Genomic DNA, 23,075 nt, shown 5'->3' on the forward strand with positions numbered 1-23,075 from the left:
AAGAGTAAATATCACTCAAGGACTTAATTTTTTCTCCTGGGAAAGAGGTTAGTGCATTTTCGGTTGTATGCAGGATAGCTGTATCATGTTAGGTGGAACTATGACCTTGTTACTGTTTTTTGGAAATGAAGTATGGTTAAAGAGATATATATAGGTGCCAAGTTGGCAAAGTAGATTTGTGATGGTTAATTTTATGTGTCAGCTTGACTGGGCCACGGAATGCCCAGTTATTTGGCTAAATATTACTTCTGGATATTGGTGAGGATGTTTCTAGATGAAATTCACATTTGAATTGGTGGACGCAGTAAAGCAGATCATCTTCTCTAATTTGGGTGGGTATCACACGAGCCATTACGGGCCTGAACAGAACAAAAGGTGGAGGAAGGAAGAAACCGACTACTGTTTGAGTTGGGACATCAGTTTTCTCTTGCACTCCAACTGGGATTTATACCATTGGCTACCCTGGTTCAGGCCTTCAGACACAGACTGAACTACATCAGTAGCTTTTCTGGACTTCTAGCTTGCAGACAGCAGACTTTGGGATTTAAGAGCCTCCACAACTGCATGAGCCAATTCCTTATAATAAATCCTTTTCTCTCTCCCAGTATCTTGTTGGTTCTGGCTTCTCTGGAGAACCCTAGTACATGTCCCTTCCATGTCAATCCCTGGCCCCCTGCAACCACTCTTCTGAATTTTTCCAATACAGACTAGTTTTTGCCTCTCCTAGAACTTTATATAAATGGAATGAGAATATGTACTCTTCTGTGTAAGTCTTCTTCACTCTGTGTAATGTTTTTATTATTCATCTAAGTTGCTGTATGTTTCAGTAGTCTCTTCCTTTAAGATGTAGGGTACTATTAAATTACATGAATATATCAATTTTCCTATTCATTCAATGGTTGATATAGCATTTGACTGTAAACTTTAAGGACATCTTGTTTTAGATTACAAAGGCCAGGAACACATGAAATATAGGTTATTCAAGTTTTTTCAACTACCTGTATTTTCTTTTTTAAAGATTTTATTCATTTATTTGAGAGAGAGAGAGAGCAGGCGCACTCGAGAGAGAGAGCACTTGTCAGGGAGGAGAGGGGCAGAGGGAGAGGGAGTAGCAGACTCCCACCTGAGCAGAGAGCCCAACATACATGGGGCTTGATCCCAGGACTCTGGGACCATGACCTGAACCCAAGGCAGATGCTTAACCCACTGAGCCCAAGTGCCCCACCTGTATTTTCTTATAAATTAAAAAAAGGACCATAGTCTTGGTTCATAAGCAATGAAAGTGAGTGGCACTAGAAAATCAATTCAATTTTTGTGCACCTGTCATAGGGATATGACCACCACCATGATAGTGGTTTAAATTAATTAGACTACTTTAAGATTTTTTTAAAGATTTTATTTATTTATTTGAGAGAGAGAGAATGAGAGATAGAGAGCACGAGAGGGAAGAGGGTCAGAGGGAGAAGCAGACTCCCTGCTGAGCAGGGAGCCCGACGTGGGACTTGATCCCGGGACTCCAGGATCATGACCTGAGCCGAAGGCAGTCGCTTAACCAACTGAGCCACCCAGGCGCCCCAAATTAGACTATTTTATACAAATAAAAAAATACAAGGACTTTCATGACAGAAATTTTTCTTTCACATGCTACTGAAAAATGGCAAAAAAAGCTATGAATTCATTAAAGGTTATGAAGGCAATGAATACGCATACATTTAAAGTGTGTGTATGTATATATAACATATTAACAAAATTATTTAGTTGGTGGACAGTTTGGTGCATGTCTGATTTTGAAGCTATAGTACTCTAAGTTTCCTTAAAAAAACAAACAAACCACATTTCATGAGTTGAGAATCACTGATCCATAAACTCACTCAACATACAAATAATAAAAATGAGAAACAGTGGAAACTGGATGGAGTGGAATGTGTATATGAGCTCATGCGGAAATAGTTGAAGTGTGTTAATTATTTTTTTTTTAAGATTTTATTTATTTATTTGACAGACAGAGAGGGGGAACACAAGCATGAGAGCAGGAGAGGGAGAAGCAGGCTCCTCACTGAGCAGGAAGCCCAAGGTGGGGCTCAATCCCAGGACCCTGGGATCATGACCCGAGAGGAAGGCAGACACTTAACCAACTGAGCCACCCAGGCGCCCAAAGTGTGCTAATTATTGTTTAAAAAAAAATTCTTTAAAATAAAATATATATAATTCTTTAATTATATATTTAAATATATATATATATATGTGTGTGTGTGTATATATATATATACATATTTTTTGAAACTCTACCCCCAGTGTGGGCTCAAACTCACAACCTCAAGATCAAGAGCTGTATGCTCTACCAACTGAGCCAGCCAGGCGCAGCTATGAGCACTAATTATTCTTGACTCAAGAATTTCCAATGATTCTATAGTAGTCCATTCTCTATATCCTTCCTAGCCTCTCTTAAAAGTTATGCATACATGTTATAACTGCTATAACTGTTACATGCATCTATAATAAATATTTTTAAGCTTTATTTCTTTCATTAAACTAAATTCTGCTAGTCTAATGACTGTATCACAAAGTCACAGTGTAACTGATAAACTAAACTGTTGTCAGAAACTAAAGTAAAATTAGACAATAGGGAGAAAGAACTAAATGAACAACTAGCTGAAGAGGACTAGAAAGTAAAGATATAAAGACCAGAGAACTTCCTGCTGAGAGATTCTAAATCTAGTCATCTCCTTTCTGCTTCTAACTTGCCAATAATACATATGGGTATAATCTTAGATCCTTTTTTGGAATACTAAATAATGACATTTCTGATAGCGACAATTAATTCGTACTCACTTATTGTAATTATCAGATGAAACATGTGGTTGTAGAGTCCTTTAGAAATTATTATGTCCCATCTGGAATGGCTGACATAAATATAACTAAGATGGTCACAATACTTTGTAATATAGAGCTAATTATTTGACTTAGGAGGAAAATGATATCAAATATATTATGTAAAATTATGAAATAAAAGATGATATATGGAAGATGATTTAGGAAGAGAACTTAAGATATTACAGACTGAAGAACATAAGCAAATACCATGAAGATGTTTAAAAAAGGCATCTTAAAAATTTTTTAAAAGCAACATATTACTGCACACCATCAGATGGCTAAAGTTAAAATGAATGACAAAGGGGGGTGGGAGGGATGGGGTGGCTGGGTCACAGACATTGGGGAGGGTATGTGCTATGGTGAGTGCTGTGAATTCTGCCAAGACTGTTAAATTACAGATCTGTACCTCTGAAACAAATAATGCAATATATGTTAAGGAAAAAAAGAAAAGAAGATAGCAGGAGGGGAAGAATGAAGGGGGGGAAATCGGAGGGGGAGATGAACCATGACAGATGATGGACTCTGAGAAACAAACTGAAGGTTCTAGAGGGGAGGGGGGTGGGGGGATGGGTTAGCCTCTTGATGGGTATTAAAGAGGGTGTGTTCTGCATGGAGCACTGGGTGTTATGCACGAACAATGAATCATGGAACACTACATCAGAAACTAATGATGTAATGTATGGTGATTAACATAATAATTAAAAAAAAAGAATGACAAAACCAAGTATTGGTGAGAATGTAGAACAACTGGAACATTGCTGGTAGAAATACAAAATGGTTCAGCGATTTTGGAAAGAGTCTGGCAGTTTCTCACTCACCACATGACCCAGCAATCACACTCATACAAATTTACCCAAGAAAAATAAAAACACACATCCACACAAAAACTTGCACACAAATATTCATGTCAGCGTTATTCAGAAAAGTCTAAACTGGAAACACAAATCCATAAATTTGTGAGTTCATAAAGAAATTACTATACATCTGTACTGCTGATAACAGTCAGCAACAAAAATGAATAAAATATTAGTATACCAGCAACATTTTGCTAATTAAAAGAAGTCAAACACAAAAAAACTACATGTTGTATGTATGATTCCACTGATACGAAATTCTACAAAAGATATAACTGTAGTGACAAAAAGTAGACTGATAGTTTCCCAGGGCCAAGGGAAGAGGACCAACTACAAAAAGTCACAAAGCTTTGAAGGGTGATATTCTGTATCTTGATTGTGACTCAAGAAAATAATTTTGATGACTGCTAAAATATCATTAAACATACAGAAGTAAACATGTGTTAATCAACTGGACTTAACTAGCTGTAGATTGCTGATATAATCAAACAGAAAAAATTTATTTCAAGAAGGGCTTTTAATGGGGTGCCTGGGCGGCTCAGTAAGTTGAGCCTATGACTCTTGATTTTGGTGCAGGTCATGATCTCAGGGTTGTGAGATGGAGCCTGCTTAAGATTCTCTCTCTCCCTCTCCCTCTGGCCCTCCACCTCCTTCAGAAAGAAAAAAGTAGACTTTTAATAATATATCTTTAGTAAGCTATAGATAAAAAGAAATGCAAAGCAATCTTAAAAACTGTATCCAATAATGTTATTGTTAATACAGTAGGGCAAAGCAAGTAAGAAATTATGCTCCTTTCCTTGGGAACCAAGATTTTTAGCCTAAAGGAAAGAATAAAACCAAAGAAATAGACTTCCATAATAAAAAATTTGAATAAAACAATCAATATAAATTCTTGATTTATTTTTGCCTTTCTAAAAAACACATTTTTTAGCTCTGTCCTCTGGAAAAGGCCCAAAGCTATGATAACCCATCAGCAAAGAACATCTGCAGCATCCAAATCCAAATTAGGGCTCTTTGGAAAAATGGCTGATTTCAGGTTTGGGGCAGAAAATGTGCAAGTTGAGTCTAGGACATCTTGTAGAGGCAAAAAGTGATCAGTTACAAAAGAGTAATAAGGTTATATCAAAAGGATACAAGACCGACTGGAAGGGGCTACCACTGGGCAAAGATGGGACAATCTGAACTTCAAAAAGACTTATGATTGCAACGTTTCAAATACAAAGACAGGGCAGCTGGGTGGCTCAGTTGGTTAAACGTCTGACTTGATTTCGGTTCAGGTAATGATCTCACAGCTGTGAGATCGAGCCCTGTAAAAGGCTGGTGCTGGGCATGGAGCCTGGTAAAGATTCTCTCTCTCCCTCTCCTTCTGCCCTTCCCCCTCCTAAATAAAATAAAAAGACATACAAATCTGTTCATTTGTGCTGATATTAAAAAAATGAACAAACTCATTATAAGGTACACCAGGTTGACAACATCTAAACTGAAAGATCACTGAAAGTAGGATAAACAAACATTATGTGCCTCCTGATGTGATGCAGTAATATTCAGCATCATCTATGAAGTATCTTGTCTCCTACTCCCAAAACTGAACTTCAGTAAGGCTCTAGATCTAAGAGTCTACAGGAAAAAAAAAATGGCAAATAGAGGAACAACTTAAATGACACCAGAAGGAAAAGATCTATGAAATCTAGAATGTGGGACATTCTATAGGAAAACATATAAGTGGCATGAAAAAAAAGGGGTGAGGGGTCGACTATCATAGATTAAGAGAAGAGACTTAAGAGCCGTATCAACCAAAGCAACTGCAAACCAAATATACAAATACATTTTTGAGACAATCAGGGAAATATGAACATTGAATAGGTAATTAGATATTAGGGAATAACTTATTAATGTTTATTTTGATATAGATGATAATGATATTCTGGTTACTTTTTAAAAATAATTTCTGTTAAAGATAGACACTAAAATGTTTATGGTGAAATGATATAAAGTATGGGGTTTGCTTTAGAAGTATTATAACCAAGAAAAAATAATTTAAAAAAATATAGGGGCAGGATTAGAGATAAAGTAAGATTGGGAAAATGCTGATAATTTTTGAAGCTGGGTGATGGGTACTTCTATCTATTTAAAAATTTCTGAAATAAAAAAATTCATAGGAAGATAAACATTTCCATTATGAGATTTTTAAAGAATAACAATTGTGGTTTAATTCTGTACTATTATAGGAAATTCTACACACTTTTATAACATGTCAAATAATGTAAATATGTATTTAATGCAATCCGTAAATCTGTAGATTTCATGTCTAATATTTAAATTAAAGGGATAAGAAAAAAATAATTATCTGGAAGGCAGAGAAGATAGAATTTCAATTACTGATTTAGAAAACTTACTTATAACAGGCAACTGAATAATTGATTAAATAGGGATATTAACCAACACATTCAGCCTAATATACTGAAATAAATGTTCTCCCTCAAAAGGCAAATTCTTAAAAAATAACTGAAAAGGTTCTTTTAAATCATAAAGCTTACAAAGAACTGACCTTCTATTAAATTTCATGTTATTTGTTATCAGGAGTCAAAGTAACACTCACGTTTTGAAGGAGTTGCTCAAACCAGTCATATCCAGTATCTCTGCATGCTGCAACCTAAGCAGGAAAATATGGTGAAACTATCAAAATTAGAAATTTACTTAAAAATCTGAAAAACAAAACAAAAACCAAACCTTTGCTATGTTTTAGCCTGAGGTATATAAATGTCTCAATGCTCTCCTTTAAAAAATTATTTTTAAAGTAAACTGTTCTTTTAATAAACCAATAATTTACCAATGCTAAACAATTTTATTTTAAAAACACTTAAGATATTCAAGAAATTAGTTTAATGTATTGAAATTAAATAAGGTATTACAGGACAGGTGGATGGGAGGATGGGTGAAATAGGTGAGGGGGATTCAGGAGTGCATCTGTTGTGATGAACACTGGGTGATGTATGGAAGTGCTGAATCACTATATTGTACACTGGAAACTCTTATTACATTGTATGTTAACTAACTAGAATTAAATAAAAACTTAAAAAATATATGATATTACATTTTGAATAATAACTTCAATTAGAAAAATCTGTAAGGTTTAAAACAACAAAGAGAAATGTTTGCTTATTATTTTCCTTCTAGATAGCAGATTTAAAGGCATGAGTGAAACAGAGATGAACTTGTAAATGACAATACAAAACTTATGTTCAAAACATAAAAAGTATTCTGGGTCAAAAAAGTTTATAGCTTATGTGTATAATTAAACATAATGAAACTAATCTTAACTCATGTTTTCTGAAAAAGTACTATCTCATTTGAGGTTGCTATCCCTAAGCTACTGTTACCTATTCATCCACTTCTCCTCCCCCTCTCAGTTTTCAATCAGTGGAGGAATATGGAAAATTTCAGTATCAGTGCTTGTAAGTGAACGAATGCCAAGAAGTGGTTTTGTAGAAATGCCAATCTCATCTTCTTTGCAGCCCTTGAGTATCTCCAGAAATGTAAAGTAAGGGAAGTACAGTTGACCCTGAACAATGCAGGGTTTAGGGATGCTGACCCCTTGCACAGTTGAAAATCTGTGTATAACTTTAATTTCTCCAAAACTTAACTTTTAATAGCCTACTGCTGACCCGAAGCCTTACCAATAACAAAAACAGTTGATTAACACATATGTTGTATGATATATGTATTATATACTATACTCTTACAGTAATGGAGTAAGCTAGAGGAGAGAAAATAGTAGTAAAAAAAATCGTAAGGAAGAGAAAACTGTATTTACTGAAATAAATCCGTGTATAAGTGGACCTGTGCAGCTGAAGGGTCAACTATAGTAGTATTAAATGTCAAGATTAAGCATCATTAAGCATCAATGATTACCTCATCACTGTCTCTCTCTTTGTATGAGGGGGTAGGCCTAAACTAGGTTTGCACCCACAGGGACCACACCTTTGTTCGAGTCCTTACCACATCAGTGATGTTTAAAATTTTCCTTGTCATTGCTTCTTTGTCATTGTGTGGAGTTGGAGTAAACCAGAGTTTTTGGAATGTTTCATTTACTAATTTCTAGAAGAAAGAAAATTTCAAACTACACAACTACAACAAACATGGCAAAATTCTCAATCCCAAATTCTCATTAAAACCTAAAACAAAGTTGGGGCACCCGGCTGATTCAGTCACTAGAGCATGCAACTCTTGATCTCTGGGTCATGAGTTCAAGCCCCATGGTGGGCAAAGAATTTATTAAAAAAAAAAAAGTCTCAAACAAAGCTATAAATAACTAATCAAAAAATAAACTACCATGAATTTTTGGCATGAATTTCTGTTTTTAAAAGCAATCAATTAGTTTCTTAAATTTATAATCTTTTTCAATTGGTAAAAATTTTAAATAGGTGATACTATGCCTAGCCTAGGAAATCTGCATAGTATACCCTCAAATGTTTTTGATCAAACTAAAAAATATTTTTACTACTTTTGGGGAGAAGTTGCTAAAAACAAACACAAAAGCAAACACAGGGACAATCATATACACATAAATTCTTTAATGAACAAGATCAAACTTTCAAAGAAGTATTTATTAACTTAGAAAACCAAATACATACCACCTGAAAATTAATTTGATAATAAACTTCCTGCATATAATGTAATCACAATGACATTAAATATTATAATTCAATTGGTTGAGAAAGATCAGATTTTATTTATGTAAGATCTAGAAATAAAAATGTAAGAAAGTATGTCTTTTTTGAATTTATAACCTAAAAACATTGACTCACTTGTAAAGGTTTTGTAAGTCATATTTTACATATATATCAACAAATTTAGATACAATAAACATTAAATTATTTAAAACACTAATGAAAAATGAATTTTAAAGTAGTCACCAATTCATCTTACCTTAATGCCCTCTTCATCATTGACTCTGCGAATCATTTTTACACACATTTCCGTAATTTTTGGAAATGTTGGTTGTTCAATACAGATGTCTCTTAGAATCTTTATTACCCTTTTCCTGACACTGATACCAGTATCCTAAGAACAGAAAAGTATTTTTAAATATCAGAAAAAATCAAGCTGCTCAGATGTATGAAATGTGATAAAATGAAATTAGAAAATAAGTACCATCAAGCAGTCTATTGACTTTTAACATGATAAAGATGGTCTATATATTTCCTCTTTCTATGCTTTCTTATTGTTACTACAAATATGGGTTATTATATTGTTTTACTTTTAAAATATGATATCCAAGACATGCAAAAATATTAAACAGCACTGAACACAAGACTAGGACATAAGCTCACCAAAATTAAATGGGATAACAAATATGAAGCTTTTAGAATAGTGGCACTTAAACAGCATATGAAGTATTTTTTTTTTTTCTTTAAAGATTTTATTTATTTATTTGACAGAGAGAGACACAGCAAGAGAGGGAACACAAGCAGGGGGAGTGGGAGAGGGAGAAGCAGGCTTCCCGCTGAGCAGGGAGCCCGATGTGGGGCTTGATCCCAGGACCCTGGGATCATGACCTGAGCCGAAGGCAGACGCTTAACGACTGAGCCACTCAGGCGCCCCTGAAGTATTTTTTTTTTTAAGATTTTATTTATTTATTTGACAGAGAGAGACACAGAGAGAGAGGGAACACAAGCAGGGGGAGTGGGAGAGGGAGAAGAAGGCTTCCCACTGAGCAGGGAGCCTGATGCGGGGCTTGATCCTAGGACTCTGGGATCATGACCTGAGCCAAAGGCAGACGCTTAACGACTGAGGCACCCAGGCGCCCTGCATATGAAGTATTTTTAACAAAAGTGTTAAATCTAAATCTAATCGAACCATTGTCCCAATCATCTTATAGTTAATAAGAAATACAAGAAACGAAAGAACAAATTAAACAAAACCATGAGGAAATAATAAGACTGACCTTGGTCTTTTTAAATGAGTCAATGTCATGGGGGAAGTGTATAAAAAAGGGAGAATACTCTAAATCTTATTATTTTTTAAAGATTTTATTTATTAATTTGACAGAGACAGTGAGAGCAGGAACACAAACAGGGGGAGTGGGAGAGGGAGAAGCAGGCTTCTCGCTGAGCAGGGAGCCCGATGTGGGACTCGATCCCAGGACTCTTGGATCATGACCTGAGCCGAAGGCAGCCGCTTAACGACTGAGCCACCCAGGCACCCAATAGTCTAAATTTTATTTATTTTTAAAAGATTTTATTTTTATCTATCCATGAGAGACAGAAAGAGAGAGAGAGAGGCAGAGGGAGAAGCAGGCTCCTAAGGGGCAGGGAGCCCGATGCGGGACTCGATCTCAAGGACTCTGGGATCATGACCTGAGCTGAAGGCAGATGCTTAACCATCTGAGCCACCTACGCGCCGTCAATACTCTAAATTTTAAAACATGATCACCAAATGCAAAGTATGATCTTTGACTGGATTCTGTTTAAAAAAAAAAAAGCTAGAAAATAAATTTTTTCCACCAATTTTTGCGACAATTGGAGAATTTGAATATAAACTGGTGATTAGATGTATTTAGAGACTGTTAATTTGGTTGGGTGAGATAATGGTTTTTGTTTATAAGGGCAGTACCCACATTTTTTGGAGAGGTAGGCTGAAGTATCCACAGAAGTAGCAAAATATTTAATTTAAACTAATTTAGCAAAAAATATAGATGAAATATGGTGGTAGTTTTCATAATTAAAGAGTTTTTTTTTTTTAAAGACTTTATTTATTTATTTGAGAGAGAGAGAATGAGAGCGAGCATGAGAGGGAAGAAGGTCTGAGGGAGAAGCAGACTCCCTGCTGAGCAGGGAACCCGATGCGGGACTCGATCCCGGGACTCCAGGATCATGACCTGAGCCGAAGGCAGTCGCTTAACCAACTGAGCCACCCAGGCACCCCATAATTAAAGAGTTTTAAAAATAAATAAAAAGCACTGGACGCTTAATGTACAAATTATTTCCATTATGCATTCTGACAATCATGAAAATATTTTAGGATATACTACTTGGGTAGGTGCTCTCAGTTCATTAGCTTTGAGAATCTTCTTGATTTCGCCTTTCATTCTTGAAAAGACTAAGGCACTAAAAGGAAAAAATTTCTTCCACTCTTTCCTTAAATTGTTTCAATCAAGATTTTATGCTAGTTGAAGCTGAAATTATCTTGAACTCTCAGTCACATAATATTCTGATAGCAGACTAAAGGTGATAAACGTGTCACTGTGGGAACACCCAATCCTGTGCCTGACACACTTCTGTTAACAGCAGTCAGTATGCCTGTAGTGGGTGATGTGGAGATTCCACAGATATTCTGTAATGCCAATGTTCCCTGTTTCCTTTTATTATCCAGGAAAAGGCTTCAGAGCCAGAGAATTCCATGACATACAAGAAAAGAATATCTTAGAATAGTATTTCTTAAGTTTGTTCTTAAGACTCAAATGGCTTTCTCATTTCATTTGCAGGTATCTAAAGCTTGCCATAATTCAGCTTTAAGGAAACATGCAGATATACACAAAGGATCCAAAAATATAGCCAGATACCAAAATTCTGCACTTAGCTCTCAATGAAATAGTTCTTCTTGTTTATATACATACATACAAATTTATTCTACATTCCTGTCCAAAATATTTATGCCATTGTAGTTCCTATCATTTACTCAATGTAAACTTGCCCCATTAAAAGGCAGTAGTACTTGAAAAAAGGAGTCCAATTTTCAACAATGATTTGTTTTACACTATCGAGCAGTCCTCCTCTTCAAACAAGCCCTTCTTCAGTTCTTTGTTTGGGCCTGGGGCTGAGTGGGTTTGAAATCGGTGTCTCCTGCCCTTGCTGGCACTCTGTCCAATCATTAGGACTCTTTAATTCTCAGCTCAAGGTAAGGAAGGAATGGAGGACCTTTTTTCTGCTTTCTAAATCTGGGAGACTGGAGATTAGAATCTGCCCAATACTCTGCTGTCCAGCCACCACTTTCTGGATTCAATTCTTGGCACCAGGAGTACCTGCTAGCTTCCCCTGCCTTTCAACCCACTGACTTGTCAGCACTATAGGGTCACAAATCTTAGCTTTTAATTCTCAATCTGGTTTAAACTGTCTTTAGGGTGGATATGTGAAATAAACATTGACAGGTTTTCTGGGGGCTGGGGGGGGGAGAAACACGTCCCCCTTTAGAAAGTTGCTACAGTATAGAGATTAGGAAATATAAATATATGACTGATATCTACTTTTCTAGTTTAACAATTAAAAAAATGTGATACTAGAAAGGCAAAATTATATTTATGAATCATAAAAAAATGACAAACATACCAATATTCTTTCAATCAGCATATCATAATACTGCTCAGCAAGCTGAGGTCGACAAAGAACAAATCGACCTAATAATTCTACTGCTGCTTCTCGAACACTAGTGGAGTTATCCATTAATCGTCCATGAACTCCTCGTTGCATATCAAGCTAAAGGAAAATGAAGAAAATATAATTTATACTAAGTAGAGCTAATATTTTAACTTGAATGCAGTACTCAAATAATAAGAATCATTTGTGCTCTTCTTTACCCTTGCTAGAATACTGGGGTCTACAGCAACAACCTCAGATAAACACTTCATTGCTTTTGTTCGAACGGCAATTGCATTTTCACCAAGAACTCGAAGGATCTGCCAAGCAAACATTGATATTTTCAAAATTTGAAGAATATATAACATTTAACAAAAAATAACATGAAAACATGCAAAAGAAATGAAAATACTTTATTTACATCCCTTTAACTTTCGTATGAATAAAAGATGTTATCTTACTGATCCAAAGTTTTAACTTGAAGGTCAGTACAGTGAGGCATTCTATACTCTAGGGCCTTCCTTTATCCTGGCATTCTCAATTAAACCTGTTTTTTATTGCTATGTTTCCTTTGCAAGGACATGTAGCCCTATTAAAACCTTGCTATGAGTAACTAATTCAGGATATGTAGTATCATTTAAGTAATAATTTGGTAATTCAGTAACAACATCATTCTACCTACACCACGTATGTATATTCATACAGATATATACCCATTTATCTGTAAAACAACAATCAATATGTAAAAGTCAAGCAAAAAAAAAAAGACCTTTAACAAATATGGAACACAGAAACAAATGCTACTTTCATAATCTCTTAAAATATCTGTTCTCAACAACGAATAGACATAAACTACCCCACAAATATCCATAATCAGAAAAATCAATATCATTGCATAAGGAATTCTGGTCCAGTTTACCTGTGTCAAATAAATATCAAAGCTCTGGGCAAACGGCCTCATAGAGGCCAAGTATCGAACAATCAAACAAGCATCATCATAGTCCACAGTATCAGAGTTCATCCTACAACAAAAAGTCATTAAATTTTTATTTATTTAATTTTTTTGCAAAGATAAATAGGTATCAGAGACATAACTAACTGAAAATGTAAGATGCTTTCTCTCTGGATCTTACTTTAATGTGCTGAACTGAGAAGGTGTGGTTTTGATAATGCTTCTAAGAAACTTTTTCCGGTTTTCAGCTCGATGCATGATTTGACCAGTTGTCTCAACTTCCTTCGCATGATGTGTTCCTTCAGATGATTCTTCGTCTTTTTGTGATTTCATCGCTTTTTCTGTTTCCAGAGTTGTGTCACGGAACCACTGGGCTATATAGAATTTGCGAGAAAACTGAAAAGAAAATAGATTAAGACTTGAGCTTGATGAAATTAGCAAAATTTCAAAATGAAATTAACAAAATTTCCAATCCATTGATAAAATGCTCACTATCAGGAATAAATATTAAGGTGTACTTTAAAGTAACTTCCAGCAGATAAAAACAGATTTTAAGAAAGCTGGGAAGGTTTGACTATTGAATGATAGAAAACTTATTATTTTACTTTGTCTTAACACTTGTATTAATGATGTCAAAAGATAATTTGATAAACACAGTTGTATTAAATCTAGAATACTACTATCAATTACTTAACAAACGACAGTATCACACATAGGTCAGTAAAATTATACAGAAGATAGGTCAACTGGGAAAGTTTAGAACAATAGGATACGAGTCTAAAGGTAAAAACTTTAGTGACTTTCAAAATACCCCCTTACTTCTTCAAGAAATACACAGCCAGTTATTATTGAAATATTTTAATACTGAGGCACACCTGTAATCTGTTCCTTTCAACGGAGACTGAAAACCAGCAGTAGTTGGCTGAAAATCTTAGTTATCTCTTTAGACTGTATATCCCATCAGCAAAAAAAATAAAAAAAGTACCCTACTGCATGCATACTGTTTCCTAATACAGTTTATAAATTTTATATACGAACCTATTATACTAATAATTTGGATATATAATTTACATAAAAATATAATTAAGGATTATATTTAAAAATAAATATACACATGGAATTCTAATACCTTCTTTTCATATGCTAATAGATCACCTCAAACACAACCTGGGCCATGTCCACTGTGAGAAGAAATGATCTAGCTCAGTCTCAAAGATAACTATGAAAAGATGTCTAACTATTTCCCATGTCACACCAGTTTAGTGTAATATAATATCTGTACCAGAATTTCATGAGACAAATCAATCTATACTCATTCTTTTTTGTTTAGATCATCGAGTACCCTTCTGTTTCAAAAATCAGTATTCCAAATAACTTTCCTTTTCAGGACACTTCCCAATCTTCTTTCAGACCCAATTTGAATCTGATGTGTTATTTCCAAAAAAGGGAGAGAAGGTTCCTACCACTAGTGAAGGATCGGTCTCAGTGTTTTCATCCAAGTAATCAAGCAATGCTTTCTGCAGTTGTTGTATTTCATCTTCGCCTCCTGAAACCTGTAAAATAAACCAAGTAAGAACAAAAAAGATATGGGGTGCCTAGGTGGCTCATTTGGTTGGGCGTCTGCCTTCAGCCTCAGGTCATGATCCTGGAGTCCTGGGATCGAGCCCCACATCGGGCTCCCTGCTCAGGGGGAATCTGCTTCTCCCTCTGCCCTTCACTCTGCTCATACTCTCTCTCTAATAAATAAATAAAATCTTAAAAAAAAAAAAGGAATGCTATTTTTGAAAAATGTTAATTGATAGCTGAGACTGAGACTGGCCTTTTTATGAACTATATGTCATCTTTATTTGAAGAAGGCGCGTAGGTAGTGGACATAAATATCAGAATAAGTGTTAAGTATTCAGAAATAGGAAGGTCCTAGCACTGGTTTTCTGTATGGAAAAAAGGAGGCCATTCCAAACTTTTAATCTAAAAATGGAAACTGTTATTATCTGTTTTACTATTTGTTATAGCTGTCTTTGGGATATTTAAAAACATTCTGAAAGAGAAATACTTTTATTTATAATACAAAACAGTACTTTATTTCATGTAGGATATTAAATATATGTTCACTTGATCTAGGAACAGAAAGATACTGAATCTTAAGGTCCTGTCATGAACAATATAGAGCGAGAAACTGTGAGCTGACATTCATGCCTACAGCTTATACTCTAGCTTTACCACACAAAATGCCAATATGGTTTAGAATATCTCTAAGTAGAAAACAAAGACTAGAATAACCCATGTTTAAGAGTGTGGCGAAATGGATACATGGAGAAATCCATCATAGCAATGTAAACTAGGACAGTGTAAATTGTCCAAAAGCGAGGTGGAGGTATATCAAGAACCATAAGAATATTTACAAATGATCCCTCCCCCCTCAAGTTTTACAGTGTACAACCGACATGATCATATGTAATGAAGAAGTCCTAGGTCCACTCTAAGAAATACTGAAACTTGGTACCTAGGTCTTTGTTTCTAAACTACCATTCTCCAATAAAAAGAACCAGTAGTATTTGGTGAAATGGCAGATTCCAGGGCTGAGGCAAGGAAAGTAAAAGAGGACTGAGGATCCTGAAATATCTTGTGCCACAAAGTAAAGTTCTCAAAGAAAGATGGGATGGGAATATATAAAAAAGATACAAAAGCCAGCTAAAAGGGGCTCTCACTGGTTGTATCTAGGACAATCTGAGCATTAAAATAATGATAGCAACAAATTATAACCCATGAAATAGAATAGGAATGGCAGCATTATTTTAGATGGGAGTATCATATTAATGGTAATTTCTTGCTTTTTAGAAGTGTACTGGAATATTTAAGCAAGAGTTCTTGTTTATAGAAAATATACACTAAGCAGTGGTTCTCAAACTTTAGCATTCATTAGAATCACCTGGAGGGTCTATCAAAAAGCAATGCTGGGCCCCACCCACAGGAATTTTCTATTCAGTAGGAAAGTCCTGAGAATTTGCGTTTCCAGCAAGTCCCTAGGTGATGTAAATATTAGCACTTCTTGTCCAGGGAACCATACTTTGAAATTCAAGGGTAATGGGGGCATTAAGTTTGCTCAAACAGTTCAGAAAAAAAAAACACACAGATATACGTGACATATACACAGAAACACACAGATATACACGTATATTTTGCATGCATGTAAATGTTGCACAAAGATAAAGCAAATGTTATAAATTATCAACAATTAAGGAATTAAGGAATTTGGGAGAAAGGTTTGTGGGAACTCTGTACTATTCCTCTTTTTTGTGTTTAATATATAAATTATTATATTAGTAATATAAATTATTTCAAAATACAAAGTACACTAAAAAAATATAAAAGGCGTTTCTAATGGCCAGTATGAATATGGCTATGAATATTAAAAAAAAAAGAGTAGAAAGAAAATGAAAACAGTTGTATATGGTAGGATTAGAGATCATTTACCTAATAATTTTCTTAAGTCACTTTTAGCATTACTAGCACCTCACCCACACTTAAAAAAAAAGTGGAGCAATAAAATACTTTTTTTTGCCAGACATGAAATCTCTATCTAATAAAATGAAAGGAAGACCTCCTCACTTTTCCCCAATATAAAAAAATTATCAAAATTCAAAGGTATAAAATGACTTGATTGGGAATGCTAAATCATCTTAGTAAACTAAAGAATTAAATAAAACTTAAACGAAACAGAAAACAGCATCATACATTTATAAAAGCAGTTCACAGAAAGAAAGTAAACTAAGGATTTATATAAATCACTTAAAAGTTCCTGTTAGACACTATAATATACCCTACGGTATTAACTTTCTCTGTGGGGCTTTTGAAAAGCTCACTTTTAGAAATGTAAGATCTTACTTTGAATCTATAAAATGAAATGCAACACTAATATAAGAATACCTAAAGAAAGTACTTAACTAATATTTATCCCCATAATTTTAATCCTTTATCTCAATACCTGTTTTAAAATTCGTTCTATAGACCCCTGATCCATTTTGCTTGTAACCGCATCTTTCCTTAATCGTGCAGCAACAGTTCCAAGGTAATCAAGAGATGCCACTCTTAAAGCCATCTCTGTTGACTTGTTACTGAATTGATGAACCTAAACATAAAAATAATTTTAATTTAATCAATTTATAAATTTTTAGAGCAGTTTATCATATAAATTCCAAATCTATGTTGTATTATCTGAAATTTAAACAATTTTTGTGGTATTGTTCCATAAGTGACTGCCTTTTGAGTTTCTGGAATCTGAACATTTTCATGAAAAAAAAAAGTATAGATTAATCCTAAGAACACAGTCATTTTCTTTAAATGTAGGCTCAACTGCTTACTTGTGAAAAATGGGATATTACTGAATAAGAATTTCTTATCCTGGAATTCTAATGCCTATGAAATGTTATCTTGGTTTCAGAATAGTATTATTACATTTTCTGGTTCACAGAAAGTAAGGTCCCAAAAGCTTTATAACAATTTGCATTGCACAAGTTTAAATAAATTTTAAAAATAAAAAGAGAAATCATAATATTTCTTTGCATTTTCCTATTGTATTACATGAGAACTAGAAAGTGTCATGTTTTTAGAAATACTCTTAATGATGACAAAGTGTTCATGTTAATCAGTTTCATGCTTTGAAATGAATTAACTGCAGTAACTTATGACTCAGTGTTGAGATGCTTTTAACTAACAATATGGCACTTCCAAACCAAAGAAAAAAGTTTTTAAAGCACTGCTATCTTATGTAATGAAATGAAAGCACCCAAATCACAAGATTTCAAAGTTTTCTACAAAATACTGACAATACTGTGTACAGTTATGCACATGCAAAAATAAAGATGCAATGGTCATATTTCCTTACACATTTTTAAAGAATTCATCATCTGTGAATCAGAGTACATCCTCATTATGTTGTCTTCTAGTAATCTAATAATCTTTAAATGCTATACTCTTACCAACAGTCTCCCTAACAAACTAAGGAGTAGTTCAGCAGCTGGCCATTCAGGCTTATTGACTGTTGAAAGAAGGTCTTGAACAAAATTTTCAAATAGTGGTCTGTAATCTTCTTCACCTTGCTTACTACCACATCTGTTCGAAGATAAATAGTGAAAAGGCTGTGAATTTAGGTGACATGTCTACCAATACGATTGAAATTTTGTTAACTAAGTTTTCTTTTCCCCATATCTAATAACAAGTTATAAGAGAGTACATTAAATATAACATGGCATAAAATGAATCTATTTCTCAAATTTTATTCTTTCCCCTGCTAGGGAATTCATTTATTGCCTAGTATAAACACTGTTTTTCAGCAAGCACACCAATTTTTAAAAATGACCACTCTTTCTCTGAGATTACCACAAATTCTTATGAAGGCCGACTAAACCACTCTCTACAAACTTTCCTATTCAATTAGAATTCTCCAATATTTACTGAAGAAAAATTACAGAATTTCAATCTAGTACTTCAACTTGTGGAGTCAAACATATAAGTAAGTTCCCAAGAAGATTTTAGTATTTCAAATGCCTCATTTTAAAGATTAGGAGACCAAGGACAAAGGTGACATATTTAAGGTTCAGGTTATGGCAGGAAATTGGATTAACCATTTACCTAAAATAAATGAACTATTTTCTATACTGGGGAAATAAAAATCAGATTATATTAGTTTTGCTCACTTTTTAAGGAAGATGGAAAGGAAGTTTTGGGCTGTTCTCATGGCTGTTTCATAAGAGTTGGTAATGACAACATCTTGGTCAACCTAGATTGAGAAAAATGAATTTACATAGATATAAGAATCAAAAGAATAAGTTCATTCAGTTGCTGTCATGTTATTACTGAATAGGGGCAATACATTTAAACATTAAGAAGCTTATGGGGCACGTGGATGGCTCAGATGGTGAAGCATCGACTCTTGATTTCAACTCAGGTCATGATTTTAGGGTCCTGAGATGGAACCCTGCTATGGGCGTGGAGCCTGCTTAAGTTTCTCTCTCTCCCTCCCTCTGCCTCTCTCCCTCTTCCTTCTCTAAAAAAAAGAAGCTTAAACTATTCTTTTATATATAAAGACAGAAGCTACAATCAGTAAACACATTTCAATACTTTATAAAAACTAAGTAAAAATACTGAGTTCATTTTAGTTTATTAAAATATGAAAGAGTAACAAATGTGGTTAGCAAATGCAGTATCAATAATTTCTTATGATCTAGGTCAGAAGAAGAAATTGACTGAAAATACAAAAAGAATTTACAAAAAGACATTTCAAGTTCCAAGTTTAGGAAATGCTGCAGTACAAAATAAAATTCAATTCCTTCATGAGAAATTTCAAGATTAAGATATGAACAGTCAATTCAAAGTTCTGGAAACCCAAAGGTGAAAAAATACATGAAAAAGCTCACTAGTTACCAGGAAAATGCAAAATAGAACATGGTATCATTTCAGACTGACTAGGCAAAATCTAAAAGAAAGAAAATAAGCTAGAATAATACTTTTTTGAGCAAACTGACAAGTTCTAGTAAAGTTAAAAATACATGTACAAAAAAAATACATGTACACTATGATTTAATATTCTACTTCTAAGTATACCTAGAGAAACTCTTAAATCGTGATAGTTATATATATTTAACCCAAGTCAAGAGAAGTATTAGTTATTATGTATTAAAAACAATGTTGACTGAAAAAATAGCTGTAAATATGTCACTATATCATTTATGTAAGTTTAAAAAATTCGACGTCAGGGGTGCCTGGGTGGCCCAGTCATTAAGTTCTGCCTTTGGCTCAGGTCATGATCCCAGCATCCTGGGATCAAGCCCTGCATCAGGCTCGCTGCTCAGCGGGAAGCCTGCTTCTCCCTCTCCCATTCCCTCTGCTTGTGTTCCTTCTCTCACTGTGTCTCTCTCTGTCAAATAAATAAATAAAATCTTAAAAAAACAAAAATTCTATGTCAAATGTATGCAGATAACTAAATAAATAAGTAAATGGAGGCAGATAAACTTTCTTGTGATACGTGTCACCAAAGACAAGGAAGGAAAGATTGGAGAGAAAATAATCAGATTGGGAGAACGACCTCAAATTTTTGATAGGCATTTTTCACTTACTTAATTATATACTATTATACACATACACAAAATTCTGAAAATAACGGAAGAGAGAAACAAAATCATTCCTGTTTCTTTTTAACCTTTTATAATACTCTAAGGACCTGGAAAAATTGTAAGCTTTGACGGGTAAAAGCTACAAAGCTAAGAGCAAATCTTGGTTATAGTTACTCAACAGTGAGGCATAAACTCATCTTCTGCATGGGAATTACATTAATTATATTACAATTATATGGTATGGAGTAGTACAGATATTATATATTATAATATTCACTTGCACATTCACTATCTAACTTCAAACTTAGTGGTTGGTATGAAAGGCTTGTTAGCTATTATCATTCTCATTTTATAGCTGAAGAAAGAAACTCTGATTAAAATGATCCATATGTCTCATGATTGGTAGACAAAATAGTCAGTACCAGAACTCATGTCTCCTAAAAATTAGTCTAGTGCTCTACAAGGATCCTAATGACCAACCATAAGGCTCTAATTAAGAACGTCAGTTTTTTAAGAATGGCAGAGAATTTAGGTGCTTCTTCCTATAAAAGTACAAAGTTATAAAAGATTCCTTACTTTTTTATTTGAGTCCTCTTCTGAATTAGAGTCCTTCTCTGATGATGGTAAGTGTACAACACACTGAATTAGTTGTAAAACCAGTGCCGTAACCATCTGAATATACATAGGCTCTCCATCCATATCACTACTATTTAACCTTTCACGGAGAAGAAAATATTTAAATCATACAAAGAATGAGGAGAATTTCACTCTACATGTCATCTATCATCTGAAAATTTCAGGATGCTTTACTAATATTTCTAGGCATTATCTTTAGTCCTTGTAATAGTGTCCTTAAGTCAAATTATTTTTAATAAATTAGAGAAAGTACCAATTCAATGTCTATACATACTTAGATAATTAAAATAGTCAAAGGAAAATGCAATATTTAATACAAATTTCTATACTCTATATGCACTGCAGGCAAAGATTTATACATGAAAAATATCAAATATTTCTCAAAATGATTTTTAAAATGAGAAAAGTCTTCTAGATTTCCAAATGTCCCTACATTCTGGTACTCATTTTCTTATTAAAATCTGATTCAGTCAGCTCTTGATCATCTGTGCTAGGGTATGAGGGCAGTGACATAGAATATAAAAAAACCAAATTTAAATCTTTAAGTCTACAGATACTGTAAAGGTATAAGAATTCTCTTATATGCTGATAATTATTTTACATAAGACAACCTTCAAAACAATCTAAATATAACCCTATATGCCAGGTCAACACACTTAATCACTCAGGAAATTATAATAGTTACGATAATGATGATGATTCCCTAGGACAAAAAAGACAATAATGCTGACTACAGCAGTGGATAACATTTCTTAGTTACCCTGTTGCTTAGTGATTTAAGAGCTTTTAATCTTCACGTCTATTCTCCACACTGCTGCCAGAGTAATCTTCCAGCTTTTAAACATATTATTTAATGACTTTCTACTGTATAAAGGATTAAGTCCAAGTTCCTTAGTATGGCTTATAAAACACTTGAACTGCCTTTGACTTTTTCAAGCCATATTCCCTAACATGGCTTAATCAGGGGTGATTTTGCCCCTCAGGGGACATCTGCCAGTGTCTAGAGAAAATTTTGGCTGTCACAATTGGAGGGGGTGGGTAGGTGGGTTGTTCTCTTGTCATCTAGAAGTTATAGGTCAGGATGCTGCTAAACATCTTACCATGTACAGAACAGCCTTTCACAACAAAGTATTAACTGCCCAAAATGTCAAAAGCATCATGACTGAAATACCCTGTCATAGATCTTTACACCTGAGAATCAATGAACTTAAGTCCCCCAAACATGCACTGCTTTTTCACATACCCAAGCTATTCTTCATGCTGCTCTGACTAAATTGCCTTTTATTTGATCACTAAAATAAAAATCACAGTTAAGGAATAAATTTATAAGGACTACAATATAATGTAATTCTTCGCTGTACTTAGCCTTTGATATAATTAGTCACCTGAAGTTCCTCAAACTCCTCTTGCTGGTTGGTAATCTTGCAAGTGAAGTAAAAATTTCTTCCAAAATTAACTGCCTATGTTTTTCGTATCTTGAGAATACCTGTTTAGTAATTATAAGATTTCAAACTTAGTTTATATTTATTTGAAAACAAAAATGATATCACATGATAAAAAATATCTGCCATTTACAATGAAAATGTTTTCAACATCTTCAATGACAGTGACTTAATTTACACAACTTTTCCATCATTAATTATAACATTCTTGTAGAAGTTAGAGTATACTAGTTTTATTTAGAGGGGTATACTATCTTGGAGACGGAAAGACAAAATGTAAATGATTTTAAACAATTCTGACTTAATTGTAGATATTAAGGAATTATTAACGGAGATATTTTTTAAAAATTTAGAAGGGAAAAATAAAACAAGACAAAATCAGAGAAGGAGACAAACCATAAGAGATTCTTTATCATAGGAAACAAACTGAGGGATGCTGGAGGGGAGGGAGTGGAGGGATGGGGTAACTGGGTGATGGGACATTAAGGAGGCACGTGATGTAATGAGCACTGGGTATTATATAAGACTGATGAATCACTGAACTCTACCTCTGAAACTAATAATATACTATATGTTAATTAATTGAATTTAAATAAAATAAAAATTTAGAAAAGTTTAAAATATAAGGCACACAAAAATAGTCCTTATGCTGAAATAAATCTATAGAAAACTTCAATCTGCATTAATTTTTGCAAATTTGGATTAAATGATATCAATATTATTTTTCCAGGGGGATAACTAAAAGTATGAATTTATACTTACTGCAGTGACTAACTTAATGGCACATAATTGTAGTTCACTGACATTTTCCACAAAAAATGGTGTTATTCCCATTGATGATACCTGCACAC

At 34.1% G+C, this 23,075-nt stretch overlaps 1 protein-coding gene across 3 annotated transcripts in view; it reads right to left on the reverse strand.

Moving 5' to 3' along the window:
• The window catches only part of NIPBL (NIPBL cohesin loading factor), a 201,820-nt gene that overhangs the window by 29,435 nt on the left and 149,310 nt on the right, over positions 1-23,075 (reverse strand). For all 3 annotated transcript variants that reach the window (XM_028098111.2, XM_028098113.2, XM_028098112.2), the window contains 14 exons: positions 22,987-23,067; positions 22,168-22,268; positions 20,723-20,861; positions 18,731-18,813; positions 18,014-18,146; positions 17,020-17,163; positions 14,498-14,587; positions 13,216-13,430; positions 13,002-13,104; positions 12,304-12,402; positions 12,056-12,202; positions 8,658-8,792; positions 7,728-7,826; positions 6,328-6,381 (listed from right to left, as the gene is read on the reverse strand). In XM_028098111.2, coding sequence (XP_027953912.1) covers positions 6,328-6,381; positions 7,728-7,826; positions 8,658-8,792; positions 12,056-12,202; positions 12,304-12,402; positions 13,002-13,104; positions 13,216-13,430; positions 14,498-14,587; positions 17,020-17,163; positions 18,014-18,146; positions 18,731-18,813; positions 20,723-20,861; positions 22,168-22,268; positions 22,987-23,067 — 1,623 coding nt within the window. The remainder of the gene's footprint in view (positions 1-6,327; positions 6,382-7,727; positions 7,827-8,657; positions 8,793-12,055; positions 12,203-12,303; positions 12,403-13,001; positions 13,105-13,215; positions 13,431-14,497; positions 14,588-17,019; positions 17,164-18,013; positions 18,147-18,730; positions 18,814-20,722; positions 20,862-22,167; positions 22,269-22,986; positions 23,068-23,075) is intronic.

Source organism: Eumetopias jubatus, unplaced genomic scaffold, assembly GCF_037043125.1.
Source record: "Eumetopias jubatus isolate StellerSeaLion01/CBP00866 unplaced genomic scaffold, mEumJub1_p1.0 scaffold_5, whole genome shotgun sequence".
NCBI lineage: Eukaryota > Metazoa > Chordata > Mammalia > Carnivora > Otariidae > Eumetopias > Eumetopias jubatus.